The sequence below is a fragment of the Carcharodon carcharias genome (assembly GCF_017639515.1).
Source record: "Carcharodon carcharias isolate sCarCar2 chromosome 35 unlocalized genomic scaffold, sCarCar2.pri SUPER_35_unloc_2, whole genome shotgun sequence".
NCBI lineage: Eukaryota > Metazoa > Chordata > Chondrichthyes > Lamniformes > Lamnidae > Carcharodon > Carcharodon carcharias.
This window is the reverse complement of record NW_024470712.1, coordinates 1,126,894-1,146,091: the sequence shown is the minus strand read 5'-3', so window position 1 is coordinate 1,146,091 and position 19,198 is coordinate 1,126,894. Positions and strand designations below refer to the sequence as shown.

The 19,198-nt window shown below is 48.2% G+C and overlaps 1 protein-coding gene across 1 annotated transcript in view; it reads right to left on the bottom strand.

Moving 5' to 3' along the window:
* LOC121274202 (O-sialoglycoprotein endopeptidase) overlaps positions 1–19,198 on the bottom strand; it is a 136,515-nt gene that overhangs the window by 108,720 nt on the left and 8,597 nt on the right. The window contains exon 4 of the mRNA XM_041181402.1: positions 9,938–10,113. Coding sequence (XP_041037336.1) covers positions 9,938–10,113 — 176 coding nt within the window. The remainder of the gene's footprint in view (positions 1–9,937; positions 10,114–19,198) is intronic.

Below are 19,198 nucleotides of genomic sequence, written 5' to 3'. Positions count from 1 at the left end.
TCTACACCGTCCCGATCAAACACTCCAAGGACAGGTACAACAAGGTGTTAGATACAGAGTAACGCTCCCTCTACACTGTCCCCATCAAACACTCCCAGGACAGGTACAGCACGGGGTTAGATACAGAGTAAAGCTCCCGCTACATTGTCCCCATCAAACACTCCCAGGACAGGTACAGCACGGGGTTAGATACAGAGTAAAGCTCCCTCTACCCTGTCCCCATCAAACACTCCAGGACAGGTACAGCACGCTGTTAGATACAGAGTACAGCTCCCTCTACACCGTCCCGATCAAACACTCCAAGGACAGGTACAACAAGGTGTTAGATACAGAGTAACGCTCCCTCTACACCGTCCCCATCAAACACTCCCAGGACAGGTACAGCACGGGGTTAGTTACAGAGAAAAGCTCCCTCTACACTGTCCCCATCAAACACTCCCAGGACAGGTACAGCAAGGGGTAAGATACAGAGTAAAGTTCCCTCTACACTGTCCCCATCAAACACTCCCAGGACAGGTACAGGACGGGGTTAGATACTGAGTAAAGCTCCCTCGACACAGTTCCCATCAAACACTCCCAGGACAGGTACAGCACGGGGTTAGTTACAGAGAAAAGCTCCCTCTACACTGTCCCCATCAAACACTCCCAGGACAGGTACAGCAAGGGGTAAGATACAGAGTAAAGTTCCCTCTACACTGCCAAATCAAACACTCCCAGAACAGGTACTGCATGGGATTAGATACAGAGTAAAGCTCCCTCGACACAGTTCCCATCAAACACTCCCAGGACAGGTACAGCACGGGGTTAGATACAGAGAAAAGCTCCCTCTACACTGTCCCCATCAAACACTCCCAGGACAGGTACAGCAAGGGGTAAGATACAGAGTAAAGTTCCCTCTACACTGCCAAATCAAACACTCCCAGAACAGGTACTGCATGGGATTAGATACAGAGTAAAGCTCGCTCTACACTGTACCCATCAAACACTCCCAGGACAGGTACAGCACGGGGTTAGATACAGAGTAACGCTCCCTCTACATTGTCCCCATCAAACACTCCCAGGACAGATACTGCATGGGGTTAGATACAGAGTAAAGATCGCTCGAAACTGTACCCATCAAACTCTCCCAGGACAGGTACAGCAGGGGGTTAGATACAGAGTAACGGTCCCTCTACACTGTCCCCATCAAACACTCCAAGGACAGGTACAGTACGGGGTTAGATACAGAGTAAAACTCCCTCGACACTGTCCCCATCAAACACTCCCAGGACAGGTAAAGCAAGGGGTTAGATACAGAGTAAAGCTCCCTCTACACTGTCCACATCAAACACACCCAGGACAGGTACAGCACGGGGTTAGATACAGAGTAAAGCTCCCTCTACACTGTCCCCATCAAACACACCCAGGACAGGTACAGCACGGGGGTAAGATACAGAGTAAAGCTCCGTCTACACTGTCCCCATCAAACACTCCCAGGACAGGTACTGCATGGGGTTAGATACAGAGTAAAGCTCGCTCTACACTGTACCCATCAAACACAACCAGGACAGGAACAGCACGGGGTTAGATACAGAGTAACGCTCCCTCTACACTGTCCCCATCGAACACTCCCAGGACAGGTACAGCACGGGGTTAGATACAGAGTAAAGCTCCCTCTACACTGTCCCCATCAAACACTCCCAGGACACGTACGGCATGGGGTAAGATACAGAGTAAAGCTTCCTCTACACTGTCCCCATCAAACACTCCCAGGACAGGTACAGCACGGGATTAGATACAGAGTAAAGCTCCCTCAACACTGTCCCCATCAAACACTCCCAGGACAGGTGCAGCACGGGGTTAGATACAGAGTAAACCTCCCTCTACAGTGTCCCCATCAAACACTCCCGGGACAGGTACAGCACGGGGTTAGATACAGCGTAAAGCACCGTCGACACTGTCCCCATCAAACACTCCCAGGACAGGAACACCACAGGGTTAGATACAGAGTAAAGCTCCCTCTACACTGTCCCCATCAAACACTCCCAGGACAGGTACAGCACGGAGTTAGATACAGAGTAAAGCTCCCTCTACACTGTCACCATCAAACACTCCCAGGACAGGTACAGCACGGGGTTAGATACAGAGTAAAGCTCCCTCTACACCGACCACATCAAACACTCCCAGGACAGGTACAACACGGGGTTAGATACAGAGTAAAGCTCCCTCTACACTGTCCCCATCAAACACTCCCAGGACAGGTACAGCACGGGGTTAGATACAGAGTAAAACTCCGTCGACACTGTCCCCATCAAACACTCCCAGGACAGGTAAAGCAAGGGGTTAGATACAGAGAAAAGCTCCCTCTACACTGTCCCCATCAAACACTCCCAGGACAGGTACAGCACGGGGTTAGATACAGAGTAAAGGTCCCTCTACACTGTCCCCATCAAACACTCCCAGGACAGGTACAGCACGGGGTTAGATACAGAGTTAAGCTCCCTCTATACTGTCCCCATCAAACACTCCCAGGACAGGTACAGCACGGGGTTAGATACAGAGTTAAGCTCCCTCTATACTGTCCCCATCAAACACTCCCAGGACAGGTACAGCACGGGTTTAGATACAGAGTAAATCTCCCCCTACACTGTCCGCATCAAACACTCCCAGGACAGGTACAGCACGGGGTTAGATACAGAGTAAATCTCCCCCTACACTGTCCCCATCAAACACTCCCAGGACAGGTACAGCACGGGGTTAGATACAGAGTAAAGCTCCCTCTACACTGTCCCCATCAAACACTCCCAGGACAGGTACAGCACGGGGTTAGATACAGAGTAAAGCTCCCTCTACACTGTCCCTATCAAACACTCCCAGGACAGGTACAGCACAGGGTTAGATGCCCAGTAAAGATCCCTCTACACCGTCCCCATCAAACACTCCCAGGACAGGTACAGCACGGGGTTAGATACAGAGTAAAGCTCCCTCTACACTGTCCCCATCAAACACTCCCAGGACAGGTACAGCACGGGGTTAGATACAGAGTAAAGCTCCCTCTACACTGTCCCCATCAAACACTCCCAGGACAGGTACAGCACGGGGTTAGATACAGAGTAAAGCTCCCTCTACAACGTCCACATCAAACACTCCCAGGACAGGTACAGCACGGGGTTAGATACAGAGTAAAGCCCCCTCTACACTGTCCCCATCAAACACTCCCAGGACAGGTACAGCACGGGGTTAGATACAGAGTAAATCTCCCTCTACACTGTCCCCATCAAACACTCCCAGGACAGGTACAGCACGGGGTTAGATACAGAGTAAGGCTCCCTCAACACTGTCCACATCAAACACTCCCAGGACAGGTACAGCACGGGGTTAGATACAGCGTAAAGCACCGTCGACACTGTCCCCATCAAACACTCCCAGGACAGGAACACCACAGGGTTAGATACAGAGTAAAGCTCCCACCAGACTGCCCGCATCAAACACTCCCAGGACAGGTACAGCATGTGGTTAGATACAGAGAAAATCTCCCTCTACACTGTCCCCATCAAACACTCCCAGGACAGGTACAGCACGGGGTTAGATACAGAGTAAAGCTCCCTCTACACCGACCACTTCAAACACTCCCAAAACAGGTACAGCAGGGGGTTAGTTACAGAGTAAAGCCCGCTCTACACTGTCCCCATCAAACCCTCCCAGGACAGATACAGCACGGGGTTAGATACAGAGTAAAGCTCCCTCTACACCGACCACATCAAACACTCCCAAAACAGGTACAGCAGGGGGTTAGTTACAGAGTAAAGCCCGCTCTACACTGTCCCCATCAAACCCTCCCAGGACAGATACAGCACGGGGTTAGATACAGAGTAAAGCTCCCTCTACACTGTCCCCATCAAACACTCCCAGGACAGGTACAGCACGGGGTTAGACACAGGGTAAATCTCCCACTACACTGTCCCCATCAAACACTCCCAGGACAGGTATAGCACGGGGTTAGATACAAAGTAAAGCTCCCTCTACACTGCCCGCATCAAACTCTCCCAGGACAGGTACAGCATGTGGTTAGATACAGAGTAATGCTCCCTCTACACTGTCCCCATCAAACACTCCCAGGATAGGTACAGCACGGGATTAGATACAGAGTAAAGCTCCCTCTACACCGTCCACATCAAACACTCCCAGGACAGATACAGCACGGGGTTAGATACAGACTAAAGCCCGCTCTGCACTGTCCCCATCAAACCCTCCCAGGACAGATACAACACGGGGTTAGATACAGAGTAAAGCTCCCTCTACACTGTCCCGATCAAACACTCCGAGGACAGGTACAGCACGGGGTTAGACACAGAGTAAATCACCCTCTACACTGTCCCCATCAAACACTCCCAGGACAGGTACAGCACGGGGTTAGATACAGAGTAAAGCTCCCTCTACACTGTCCCCATCAAACACTCCCAGGACAGGTACAGCACGGGGTTAGATACAGAGTAAAGCTCACTCTACACTGTCCCCATCAAACATTCCAGGAAAGGTACAGCACGGGTTTAGATACAGAGTAAAGCTCCCTCTACACTGCCCACATCAAACCCTCCCAGGACAGATACATCACGGGGTTAGATACAGAGTAAAGCTCACTCTACACTGTCCCCATCAAACACTCCCAGGACAGGTACAGCATGGGGATAGATAAAGAGTAAAGCTCCCTCTACACTGTCCCCATCAAACACTCCCAGGACAGGAACAGCACGGGGTTAGATACAGAGTAAAGCTCCCTCTGCACTGTCCCCATCAAAAACTCCCAGGACAGATACAGCACGGGATTAGATACAGAGTAAAGCTCCCTCTACACCGTCCACATCAAACACTCCCAGGACAGATACAGCACGGCGTTAGATACAGACTAAAGCCCGCTCTGCACTGTCCCCATCAAACCCTCCCAGGACAGATACATCACGGGGTTAGATACAGAGTAAAGCTCACTCTACACTGTCCCCATCAAACAGTCCCAGGACAGGTACAGCATGGGGTTAGATACAGAGTAAAGCTCCCTCTACACTGTCCCCATCAAACACTCCCAGGACAGGAACAGCACGGGGTTAGATACAAAGTAAATCTCCCTCTACACTGTCCCCATCAAACACTCCCAGGACAGGTACAGCACGGGGTTAGATACAGAGTAAAGCTCCCTCTACACTGTCCCCAGCAAACACTCCCAGGACGGATACAGCACGGGGTTAGATACAGAGTAAAGCTCCCTCTGCACTGTCCGCATCAAACACTCCCAGGACAGGTACAGCACGGGGTTAGATACAGAGTAAAGCTCCCTCTACACTGTCCGCATCAAACACTCCCAGGACAGGTACAGCACGGGGTTAGATACAGAGTAAAGCTCCCTCTACACTGTCCCCATCAAACCCTCCCAGGACAGGTACAGCACGGGGTTAGATACAGAGTAAAGCTGCCTCTACACTGTCCCCATCAAACACTCCCAGGACAGGTACAGCACGGGGTTAGATACAGAGTAAATCTCCCTCTACACTGTCCCCATCAAACACTCCCAGGACAGGTAGAGCACGGGGTTAGATACAGAGTAAAGCTCCCTCTACACTGTCTCCATCAAACACTCGCAGGATAGGTACAGCACGGGATTAGATACAGAGTAAAGCTCCCTCTACACTGTCTCCATCAAACACTCCCAGGACAGATACAGCACGGGGTTAGATACAGAGTAAAGCCGACTCTACACTGTCCCCATCAAACCCTCCCAGGACAGATACAGCACGGGGTTAGATACAGAGTAAAGCTCTCTCGACACTGGCCCCATCAAACACTCCCAATACAGGTACAGCACGTGGTTAGACACAGAGTAAATCTCTCTCTACATTGTCCCCATCAAACACTCCCAGGACAGGTACAGCACGGTGTTAGATACAGAGTAAAGCTCCCTCTACACTGTCCCGATCAAACACTCCCAGGACAGGTACAGCACGGGGTTAGATACAGAGTAAATCTCCCTCTACACCGTCCCCATCAAACACTCCCAGGACAGGTACAGCACGGGGTTAGATACAGAGTAAAGCTCCCTCTACACTCTCCCCATCAAACACTCGCAGGACAGGTACAGCACGGGGTTAGATACAGAGTAAAGCTCCCTCTACACTGTCCCCATCAAACACTCCCAGGACAGGTACAGCACGGGGTTAGACACAGAGTAAATCTCCCTCTACACTGTCCACATCAAACACTCCCAGGACAGGTACAGCACAGGGTTAGATACAGAGTAAATCTCCCTCTACACTGTCCCCATCAAACACTCCCAGGCCAGGTAGAGCACGGGGTTAGATACAGAGTAATGCTCCCTCCACACTGTCCGCATCAAACACTCCCAGGACAGGTACAGCACGGGATTAGATACAGAGTAAAGCTCCCTCTACACCGTCCAAATCAAACACTCCCAGGACAGATACAGCACGGGGTTAGATACAGAGTAATGCTCCCTCTACACTGTCCCCATCAAACACTCCCAGGACAGGTACAGCACAGGGTTAGATACAGAGTAAAGCTCCCTCTACACTGTCCCCATCAAACACTCCCAGGACGGGTACAGCACGGGGTTAGATACAGAGTAAAGCTCCCTCTACACTGTCCCGATCAAACACTCCCAGGACAGGTACAGCACGGGGTAAGATAAGGAGTAAATCTCCCTCTACACCGTCCCCATCAAACACTCCCAGGACAGGTACAACACGGGGTTAGATACAGAGTAAAGCTCCCTCTACACTGTCCCCATCAAACACTCCCAGGTCAGGTACAGCACGGGTTCAGATACAGAGTAAAGCACCCTCTACACTGTCCCCATCAAACACTCCCAGGTCAGGTACAGCAAGGGTTCAGATACAGAGTAAAGCACCCTCTACACTGTCCCCATCAAACCCTCCCAGGACATATACAGCACGGGGTTAGATACAGAGTAAAGCTCCCTCTACACTGTCCCCATCAAACACTCCCAGGATAGGTACAGCACGGGATTAGATACAGAGTAAAGCTCCCTCTACACTGTCCCCATCAAACACTCCCAGGACAGGTACAGCACGGGATTAGATACAGAGTAAAGCTCCCTCTACACCGTCCACATCAAACACTCCCAGGACAGATACAGCACGGGGTTAGATACAGTGTAAAGCCCGCTCTGCACTGTCCCCATCAAACCCTCCCAGGACAGATACAGCACGGGGTTAGATACAGAGTAAAGCTCACTCTACACTGTCCCCATCAAACACTCCCAGGACAGGTACAACCCGGGGTTAGATACAGAGTAAAGCTCCCTCTACACTCTCGCCATCAAACACCCCCAGGACAGGCACAGCAGAGGGTTAATTGTACCTGTGTGTTTCTCATGACATACAGAACTATCACTTTAACTGTACCTGCATGTTCCCTCCACTGACACACAGCACTGTCGGGTTAGCCATTCCTGTGTGTTTCTCACTGATATACAGTGCTATGGGGTTAACTGTACCTGTGTGTTTCTCACTGACATACAGAACTGTCACATTAACTGTACCTGTATATTTCTGTCACTGACATATAGAACTGTCACATTAACTGTACCTGCATGTTCCCTCTGCTGACACACATCACTGTCGGGTTTACCATACCTCTGTGTTTCTGTCACTGACATACAATACTGTCAGGTTAACTGTACCTGTATGTTTCTGTTACTGACATACAGAACTGTCACATTAACTGTACCTGTATGTTTCTGTCACTGACATACAGAACTGTCACATTAACTGTACATGTCTGTTTCTGTCACTGACCTACAGAATTGTCACATTAATTGTACCTGTGTGTTTCTCACTGACATACAGAACTGTCACATTAACTGTACCTGTACGTTTCTGTTACTGACATACAGAACTGTCACATTAACTGTAACTGAGTGTTCCCTCCGCTGACATACAGAACTGTCACATTAACTGTACCTGTGTGTTTCTGTTACGGACATACAGAACTGTCATATTAACTGTAGCTGTGTGTTTCTGTCACTGACATATAGAACTGTCACATTAACTGTACCTGTATGTTTCTGTCACTGACATACAGAACTGTCACATTAACTGTACCTGTACGTTTCTGTTACTGACATACAGAACTGTCACATTAACTGTAACTGAGTGTTCCCTCCGCTGACATACAGAACTGTCACATTAACTGTACCTGTGTGTTTCTGTTACGGACATACAGAACTGTCATATTAACTGTAGCTGTGTGTTTCTGTCACTGACATATAGAACTGTCACATTAACTGTACCTGTATGTTTCTGTCACTGACATACAGAACTGTCACATTAACTGTACCTGTATATTTCTGTCACTGACATACAGAACTGTCACATTAACTGTATCTGTGTGTTTCTGTCACTGACATACAACACTGTCACATTAACTGTACCTGTATGCTTCTGTCACTGACATACAGAACTGTCAAATTAACTGTACCTGTTTGTTCCCTCCGCTGACACACAGCACTGTCGGGTTTACCATACCTCTGTGCTTCTGTCACTGACATACAATACTGTCAGGTTAACTGTACCTGTATTTTTCTGTTAGTGACATACAGAACTATCACATTAATTGTAGCTGTGTGTTTCTGTTACTGACATACAGAACTGTCACATTAACTGTACCTGTGTGTTTCTGTCACTGACATACAGAACTGTCACATTAACTGTAGCTGTGTGTTTCTGTCACTGACATACAGAACTGTCACATTAACTGTACCTGTACGTTTCTGTCACTGACATACAGAACTGTCACATTAACTGTACCTGTGTGTTCCCTCCGCTGACATACAGAACTGTCACTTTAACTGTACCTGTGTGTCCCCTCCGCTGATATACAGAACTGTCACATTAACTGTACCTGTATGTTTCTGTCACTGACATACAGAACTGTCACATTAACTGTACCTGTGTGTTCCCTCCGCTGACATACAGAACTGTCATATTAACTGTACCTGTGTGTTTGTGTCACTGACATACAGAACTGTCACATTAACTGTACCTGTGTGTTTCTCACTGACATACAGAACTGTCACTTTAACTGTACCTGCATGTTCCCTCCGCTGACATACAGAACTGTCATAGTAACTGTACCTGTGTGTTTGTGTCACTGACATACAGAACTGTCACATTAACTGTACCTGTGTGTTTCTCACTGACATACAGAACTGTCACATTAACTGTACCTGTATGTTTCTGTCACTGACATACGCACTGTCACTTTAACTGTACCTGTGTGTTCCCTCCGCTGACATACAGAACTGTCACATTAACTGTAGCTGTGTGTTTCTGTCACTGACATACAGAACTGTCACATTAACTGTAGCTGTATGTTTCTCTCACTGACATACAGAAGTGTCACATTAACTGTACCTGTGTGTTTCTGTCACTGACATACAGTACTGTCAGGTTAACTGTACCTGTGTGTTTCTCTCACTGACATACAGCACTGTCACATTAACTGTAGCTGTGTGTTCCCTCCGCTGACATACAGAACTGTCACATTAACTGTAGCTGTGTGTTTCTGTCACTGACATACAGAACTGTCACATTAACTGTTCCTGTATGTTTCTCTCACTGACATACAGAAGTGTCACATTAACTGTACCTGTGTGTTTCTGTCACTGACATACAGTACTGTCAGGTTAACTGTACCTGTGTGTTTCTCTCACTGACACACAGAACTGTCACATTAACTGTACCTGTGTGTTCCCTCCACTGACATACAGAACTGTCACATTAACTGTACCTGTGTGTTTCTCTCACTGACATACAGCACTGTCACATTAACTGTACCTGTGTTCCCTCCACTGACATACAGAACTGTCACATTAACTGTACCTGTGTGTTCCCTCCGCTGACATACAGAACTGTCACATTAACTGTACCTGTGTGTTCCCTCCGCTGACATACAGCACTGTCGGGTTTATCGCTCCTGTGATTAAACGGCCCATCTCGATGTGTCCGATACAGTGGTTTATCCCCAGGAGCGGTTTCTTCCAAAGCTGGGATAATGTTCGGGCAACGATTGCAACACAAACCAGGGGTGCTCCCATCCCGGGGCCTGTCGAGACAAAGAAGCGCTCCGATAATTCCCAGCAGGAGAATGCGGAGCAATGATCCCATTCATTCCAAGGTGAAGACCCCCAACGCTTCAATGCAGCACATCCATTCGACACATCCACTGCAATATTTAAACCCATCCCTGTCCATTTTTTCCCCATTATTTTTTCATGGGAGGGGGGCATCACTGGCAAGGCCAGCATTTGTTGCCCATCCCTAATTGCCCTTGAACTGAGCGGCTCATTGGCCATTTCAGAGGGCAGTTAAGGGTCAACTACATTGCTGTGGGTCTGGAGTCACAGCTAGGGAGACCAGGTAAGGATGGTAGATTCCCCTCCCTCAAACATCCAGGGTTTTATCGATGGTAGTTTCATGGTCACCGTTACTGAGACGAGCCAGATTTAAACAATTGAATTTAAATTCCACCAGCTGGGACTTGAACCCATGTCCCCACAGCCTTGGCCTCTGGGTTACTAGTTCAGTGACATTACTACAATGCCACCATCGCCCCTGTAAAGGAAATATAATGTTTTCCAGAATATTACTGTGAGACACTGAAGCAGGCTTGTGGGGGCTGTGCGAGTGTGTATGCATGTGCATTTTTGACATGGAGGCAGGTAAGCTAGGATGAGGCCCCAGCAGATACAGTGTGAATGGAATTTGCATTTTTAGGGAAGTTGAGAGGTTGTGCGATTTTCAAAGGGACAATATACGATGTTCACAACTGGCAAGATAAATAAGGCAAAGTTATTAAGTTTATATTGCCCCAAAGTGCTGCTGGCCGTAATGACAACATGAAACGTTCTTACATTCTGGGAAGAGTAGCTTCCAAATAGGTTGGAAACAATGGGATTTACAGATCAAAAGGGGGGAAATATATTTAAGGAAAAATGGAAAGCTGTATGGGTGTGGCTGTGTGAGGTCTTGACTGTGTAAAACAGACTTGTGATGAAACAGTCTTTAGCCATCCTGGAGAAGTTTGCTGTTCCAGTAGCCAAGGTTTTGTTAAAAGCCTTTGGTGCTCCATTGTTGAGTAAGAGGGAATAAAGAAACTGTGAAATATCTCCCTTACAATGACAAGGTGTGCTTGTAGTAATATTGCTGGATGTTATATAGATTAAGAATCTATTTGGACAGTTGCCTGAAAGGATTGTGTAGTTGGGAGTCTAGTTAAGTAGAAATCTTGTGGGAACTGTTATAAGACTAAATGTGACTATAATCTTATGTGGTTTAAGTTTTCTTTTCTTTTGTTAATAAACGTTTCAATCTTTAAACTCTCTAAAGCTTCTGGCTTCTGTGCACAAACCTTCTTGTAATAAATACAAATTGCAAAATTGCTGTGATAGCTTGGCCAAGTTTCACTTTAGGATTTGGTCAGCCTGGCAATTACCACCTGTCCTATCATTACACCCCTCACTAACAAATTAACAATTGACAAACTGTCAATTCACAAAACTTTAACGCTAGCAACATAACCGTCCCATCGAAGACCATTCCTCTAATCCCCGACTCGCCCATCAAAGACCATCCTACTAATCCCCTAACTCTCCCATCAAAGACCATCCTTCTAATCCCCTAAATCTCCCATCGAAGACCATCCTTCTAACCCCCTGACTCTCCCATCGAAGACCATCTTTCTAATCCCCTGACTCTCCCAACAAAGACCATCCCTCTAATCCCCTGACTCTCCATTGGAAGACCGTCCTTCTAAACCCCTGACTCTCCTATCAAAGACCACCCTTCTAATCCCCTGACTCTCCCATCGAAGACCATCCTTCTAATCCCCTAACTCTCCCATCAAAGACCATCCCTCTAATCCCCTGACTCTCCCATCAAAGACCATCCCTCTAATCCCCTAACCTTCCCATCAAAGACCATCTCTCTAATCCCCTGACTCTCCCATCAAAGACCACCCCCCTAATCCCCTGACTCTCCCATCGAAGACCATCCCTCTAACCCCCTGACTCTCCCATCGAAGACCATCCTTCTAATCCCCTAAATCTCCCATCAAAGACCATCCTTCTAATCCCCTGACACTCCCATCGAAAACCATCCTTCTAATCCCCTAAATTTCCCATTGAAGACCATCCCTCTAATCCCTTAACTCTCCCTTCAAAGAACATCCCTCTAATCCCTTAACTCTCCCATCGAAGACCATCCTTCTAATCCCCTAACTCTCCCATCGAAGACCATCCCTCTAATCCCCTAACTCTTCCATTGAAGACCATCCCTCTAATCCCCTAACTCTCCCATCGAAGACCATCCCTCTAATCCACTAACTCTCCCATCGAAGACCATCCCTCTAATCCCCTGACTCTGTCATCAAAGACCATCCCTCTAATTCCCTGACTCTCCCATCGAAGACCATCCTTCTAACACCCTAACTCTCCCATCGAAGACCATCCCTCTAATCCCCTAACTCTCCCATCAAAGACCACCCCTCTAATCCCGACTCTCCTATCGAAGACCAACCTTCTAATCCCCTGACTCTCCCATCAAAGACCACCCCTCTAATCCCGACTCTCCCATCGAAGACCATCCTTCTAATCCCCTGACTCTCCCATCAAAGACCATCCTTCTAATCCCCTAAATCTCCCATCGAAGACCATCCTTCTAACCCCCTGACTCTCCCATCGAAGACCATCTTTCTAATCCCCTGACTCTCCCAACAAAGACCATCCCTCTAATCCCCTGACTCTCCATTGGAAGACCGTCCTTCTAAACCCCTGACTCTCCTATCAAAGACCACCCTTCTAATCCCCTGACTCTCCCATCGAAGACCATCCTTCTAATCCCCTAACTCTCCCATCAAAGACCATCCCTCTAATCCCCTGACTCTCCCATCAAAGACCATCCCTCTAATCCCCTAAACTTCCCATCAAAGACCATCTCTCTAATCCCCTGACTCTCCCATCAAAGACCACCCCCCTAATCCCCTGACTCTCCCATCGAAGACCATCCCTCTAACCCCCTGACTCTCCCATCGAAGACCATCCTTCTAATCCCCTAAATCTCCCATCAAAGACCATCCTTCTAATCCCCTGACACTCCCATCGAAAACCATCCTTCTAATCCCCTAAATTTCCCATTGAAGACCATCCCTCTAATCCCTTAACTCTCCCTTCAAAGAACATCCCTCTAATCCCTTAACTCTCCCATCGAAGACCATCCTTCTAATCCCCTAACTCTCCCATCGAAGACCATCCCTCTAATCCCCTAACTCTTCCATTGAAGACCATCCCTCTAATCCCCTAACTCTCCCATCGAAGACCATCCCTCTAATCCACTAACTCTCCCATCGAAGACCATCCCTCTAATCCCCTGACTCTGTCATCAAAGACCATCCCTCTAATTCCCTGACTCTCCCATCGAAGACCATCCTTCTAACACCCTAACTCTCCCATCGAAGACCATCCCTCTAATCCCCTAACTCTCCCATCAAAGACCACCCCTCTAATCCCGACTCTCCTATCGAAGACCAACCTTCTAATCCCCTGACTCTCCCATCAAAGACCACCCCTCTAATCCCGACTCTCCCATCGAAGACCATCCTTCTAATCCCCTGACTCTCCCATCAAAGACCATCCCTCTAATCCTGACTCTCCCATCAAAGACCACCCCTCTAATCCTGACTCTCGCGTCGAAGACCATCCTTCTAATCCCCTAAATCTCCCATCAAAGACCATCCTTCTAATCCCCTGACACTCCCATCGAAAACCATCCCTCTAATCCCTTAACTCTCCCATCGAAGACCAAATCTCTTATCCCGACTCTCCCATCGAAGACCATCCTTCTAATCCTCTGACTCTCCCATCGAAGGCCATCCCTCTAATCCTGACTCTCCCATCAAAGACCACCCCTCTAATCCTGACTCTCGCGTCGAAGACCATCCTTCTAATCCCCTAAATCTCCCACCAAAGACCATCCTTCTAATCCCCTGACTCTCCCATCGAAGACCATCCTTCTAATCCCCTGACACTCCCATCGAAAACCATCCCTCTAATCCCTTAACTCTCCCATCGAAGACCAAATCTCTAATCCCCTAACTCCCCCATCAAAGACCATCGCTGTAATCCCCTAACTCTTCCATCGAAGACCATCCCTCTAATCCCCTAACTCCCCCATTGAAAACGATCCCTCTAATGCCCTAACTCTCCCATCGAAGACCAAATCTCTAATCCCCTAACTCCCCCATCAAAGACCATCCCTCTAATCCCCTAATTCTTCCATCGAAGACCATCCCTCTAATCCCCTAACTCTCCCATCGAAGACGATCCCTCTAATCCCCTAACTCTCCCATCAAAGACCATCCCTCTAATGCCCTAACTCTCCCATCGAAGACCACCCCTCTAATCCCCTAACTCTCCCATCGAAGACCATCCCTCTAATCCCCTAACTCTCCCATCGAAGACGATCCCTCTAATCCCCTAACTCTCCCATCAAAGACCATCCCTCTAATGCCCTAACTCTCCCATCGAAGACCACCCCTCTAATCCCCTAACTCTCCCATCGAAGACCATCCCTCTAATCCCCTAACTCTCCCATCGAAGACCATCCCTCTAATCCCCTAACTCTCCCATCGAAGACCATCCCTCTAATCCCCTGACTCTCCCATCAAAGACCACCCCACTAATCCCCTAACTATCCCATCAAAGACCATCCCTCTAATCCCCTAATTCTCCCATCGAAGACCATCCCTCTAATCCCCTAACTCTCCCATCAAAGACGATCCCTCTAATCCCCTAACTCTCCCATCAAAGACCACCCCTCTAATCCCCTAACTCTCCCATCGAAGACCATCCCTCTAATGCCCTAACTCTCCCATCGAAGACCACCCCTCTAATCCCCTAACTCTCCCATCGAAGACCATCCCTCTAATCCCCTAACTCTCCCATCGAAGACCATCCCTCTAATTCCCTAACTCTCCCATCGAAGACCATCCCTCTAATCCCCTAACTCACCCATCGAAGACCATCCCTCTAATGCCCTAACTCTCCCATCGAAGACCACCCCTCTAATCCCCTAACTCTCCCATCGAAGACCATCCCTCTAATCCCCTAACACTCCCATCGAAGACCATCCCTCTAATCCCCTAACTCTCCCATCGAAGACCATCCCTCTAATCCCCTAACTCTCCCATCGAAGACCATCCCTCTAATTCCCTAACTCTCCCATCGAAGACCATCCCTCTAATCCCCTAACTCACCCATCGAAGACCATCCCTCTAATGCCCTAACTCTCCCATCGAAGACCACCCCTCTAATCCCCTAACTCTCCCATCGAAGACCATCCCTCTAATCCCCTAACTCTCCCATCGAAGACCATCCCTCTAATCCCCTAACTCTCCCATCGAAGACCATCCCTCTAATCCCCTAACTCTCCCATCAAAGACCACCCCTCTAATCCCCTAACTCTCCCATCGAAGACCATCCCTCTAATCCCCTGACTCTCCCATCAAAGACCACCCCTCTAATCCCCTGACTCTCCCATCAAAGACCACCCCTCTAATCCCCTGACTCTCCCATCAAAGACCATCCCTCTAATCCCCTGACTCTCCCATCAAAGACCATCCCTCTAATCCCCTGACTCTCCCATCAAAGACCATCCCTCTAATCCCTTAACTCTCCCATCGAAGACCAAATCTCTAATCCCCTAACTCCCCCATCAAAGACCATCGCTGTAATCCCCTAACTCTTCCATCGAAGACCATCCCTCTAATCCCCTAACTCCCCCATTGAAAACGATCCCCCTAATCCCCTAACTCTCCCATCGAAGACCAAATCTCTAATCCCCTAACTCCCCCATCAAAGACCATCCCTCTAATCCCCTAATCCTTCCATCGAAGACCATCCCTCTAATCCCCTAACTCTCCCATCGAAGACGATCCCTCTAATCCCCTAACTCTCCCATCAAAGACCATCCCTCTAATGCCCTAACTCTCCCATCGAAGACCACCCCTCTAATCCCCTAACTCTCCCATCGAAGACCATCCTTCTAATCCCCTAACTCTCCCATCGAAGACCATCCCTCTAATCCCCTAACTCTCCCATCAAAGACCATCCCTCTAATGCCCTAACTCTCCCATCGAAGACCACCCCTCTAATCCCCTAACTCTCCCATCAAAGACCATCCCTCTAATCCCCTAATTCTTCCATCGAAGACCATCCCTCTAATCCCCTGACTCTCCCATCAAAGACCACCCCTCTAATCCCCTAACTCTCCCATCAAAGACCATCCCTCTAATCCCCTAATTCTTCCATCGAAGACCATCCCTCTAATCCCCTAACTCTCCCATCGAAGACCATCCCTCTAATCCCCTAACTCTCCCATCAAAGACCACCCCTCTAATCCCCTAACTCTCCCATCGAAGACCATCCCTCTAATGCCCTAACTCTCCCATCGAAGACCACCCCTCTAATCCCCTAACTCTCCCATCGAAGACCATCCCTCTAATCCCCTAACTCTCCCATCGAAGACCATCCCTCTAATCCCCTAACTCTCCCATCGAAGACCATCCCTCTAATCCCCTAACTCTCCCGTCAAAGACCACCCCTCTAATCCCCTAACTCTCCCATCGAAGACCATCCCTCTAATCCCCTAACTCTCCCATCAAAGACCACCCCTCTAATCCCCTGACTCTCCCATCAAAGACCACCCCTCTAATCCCCTGACTCTCCCATCAAAGACCATCCCTCTAATCCCCTGACTCTCCCATCAAAGACCATCCCTCTAATCCCCTGACTCTCCCATCAAAGACCACCCCTCTAATCCCCTGACTCTCCCATCAAAGACCACCCCTCTAATCCCCTGACTCTCCCATCAAAGACCATCCCTCTAATCCCCTGACTCTCCCGTCAAAGACCACCCCTCTAATCCCCTGACTCTCCCATCAAAGACCACCCCTCTAATCCTCCATTTCTCCCATCAAAAATGACCCCTAACTCTCCCATCGAAGACCAAATCTCTAATCCCCTAACTCCCCCATCAAAGACCATCCCTCTAATCCCCTAATTCTTCCATCGAAGACGATCCCTCTAATCCCCTAACTCTCCCATCAAAGACCACCCCTCTAATCCCCTAACTCTCCCATCGAAGACCACCCCTCTAATCCTCTAACTCTCCCATCGAAGACCATCCCTCTAATGCCCTAACTCTCCCATCGAAGACCACCCCTCTAATCCCCTAACTCTCCCATCAAAGACCATCCCTCTAATCCCCTAATTCTTCCATCGAAGACCATCCCTCTAATCCCCTGACTCTGTCATCAAAGACCATCCCTCTAATTCCCTGACTCTCCCATCGAAGACCATCCTTCTAACACCCTAACTCTCCCATCGAAGACCATCCCTCTAATCCCCTAACTCTCCCATCAAAGACCACCCCTCTAATCCCGACTCTCCTATCGAAGACCATCCTTCTAATCCCCTGACTCTCCCATCAAAGACCACCCCTCTAATCCCGACTCTCCCATCGAAGACCATCCTTCTAATCCCCTGACTCTCCCATCAAAGACCATCCCTCTAATCCTGACTCTCCCATCAAAGATCACCCCTCTAATCCTGACTCTCGCGTCGAAGACCATCCTTCTAATCCCCTAAATCTCCCATCAAAGACCATCCTTCTAATCCCCTGACACTCCCATCGAAAACCATCCCTCTAATCCCTTAACTCTCCCATCGAAGACCAAATCTCTTATCCCGACTCTCCCATCGAAGACCATCCTTCTAATCCTCTGACTCTCCCATCGAAGGCCATCCCTCTAATCCTGACTCTCCCATCAAAGACCACCCCTCTAATCCTGACTCTCGCGTCGAAGACCATCCTTCTAATCCCCTAAATCTCCCACCAAAGACCACCCCTCTAATCCCCTAACTCTCCCATCGAAGACCATCCCTCTAATCCCCTGACTCTCCCATCAAAGACCACCCCTCTAATCCCCTGACTCTCCCATCGAAGACCACCCCTCTAATCCCCTAACTCTCCCATCAAAGACCACCCCTCTAATCCCCTAACTCTCCCATCAAAGACCACCCCTCTAATCCTCCATTTCTCCCATCAAAAATGACCCCTAACTTTCCCATCGAAGACCATTCCTGTACCAGCGTAACTTCCCCATTGCAGATCATCTCTCTAGTCTCCTAATCCGCATCTTGAAATCACCCCTTTACACACCCTGACAGTGATACTCATTCTTCACCCACCCTGAAAGTGATACCCATTGTTATGATGCGGCAGGTGGTTTGTGCTGACCAAACCCATAGTGTAACTTGACTATGCTATCACAATGATTTTGCAATGATTTATTTATTACAAGGTTTGTGCATTGAAGTCAGAAGTAATGAGTCCACTACCCCTTTAAAGATTTTAAAAGATTAAATTAAAACATTAACAAAACAAAATTAAAACATAAACACACAGAAGCTTCCAGTTGCACAGTTATTTAGTCTTATAACAATTCCCCAAATTTCTACTTAACTAGACTCCCAACTACACACTCCTTTCAGGCAACAGTCTAAATAGATTCTAGATCTTTAAAACATCCACCAATATTACCACAAGCACCCACTATTGCTCTAAGGGAGGTATTTCACAGCTTCTTTTCCCCCTCTCACTTGACAATGGAACTCCAAAGGCTTTTAACACAACTGTGGTTACAGGAACAGCAAACTTCTCCAGGATGGCGAGAGGCTTTTCCCACCCGTCTGCTTCACACAGTGCACATTTCAAGATCTCACATGGCCAACCACATACAGCTTTCCATCCTTCTTTAACTATTGTTATGACACAGCCAATGGTAAATGCTGAGCTACTCCAATCCCAAAGGGAAACTTGAAACAAATGCCACAACTGTTTGAAACTTGTATAACTTTCAAGATGTGGGCCTTGAATTCAGTACTAATAGGACCACCAAGTCGTATAGGTTTCTTACAAGACTAAATTAAACCTTTATTAATAGAAGAAATTATTTTAAGTACATACATAGATCTACAAATTACTAATATGATAACTTCTAAATCCCCTTGTTAATCTAACACACAGTTCATTAAGGCAACAGTAAGACACATAGATTTCTAAAGGCCCAGGCA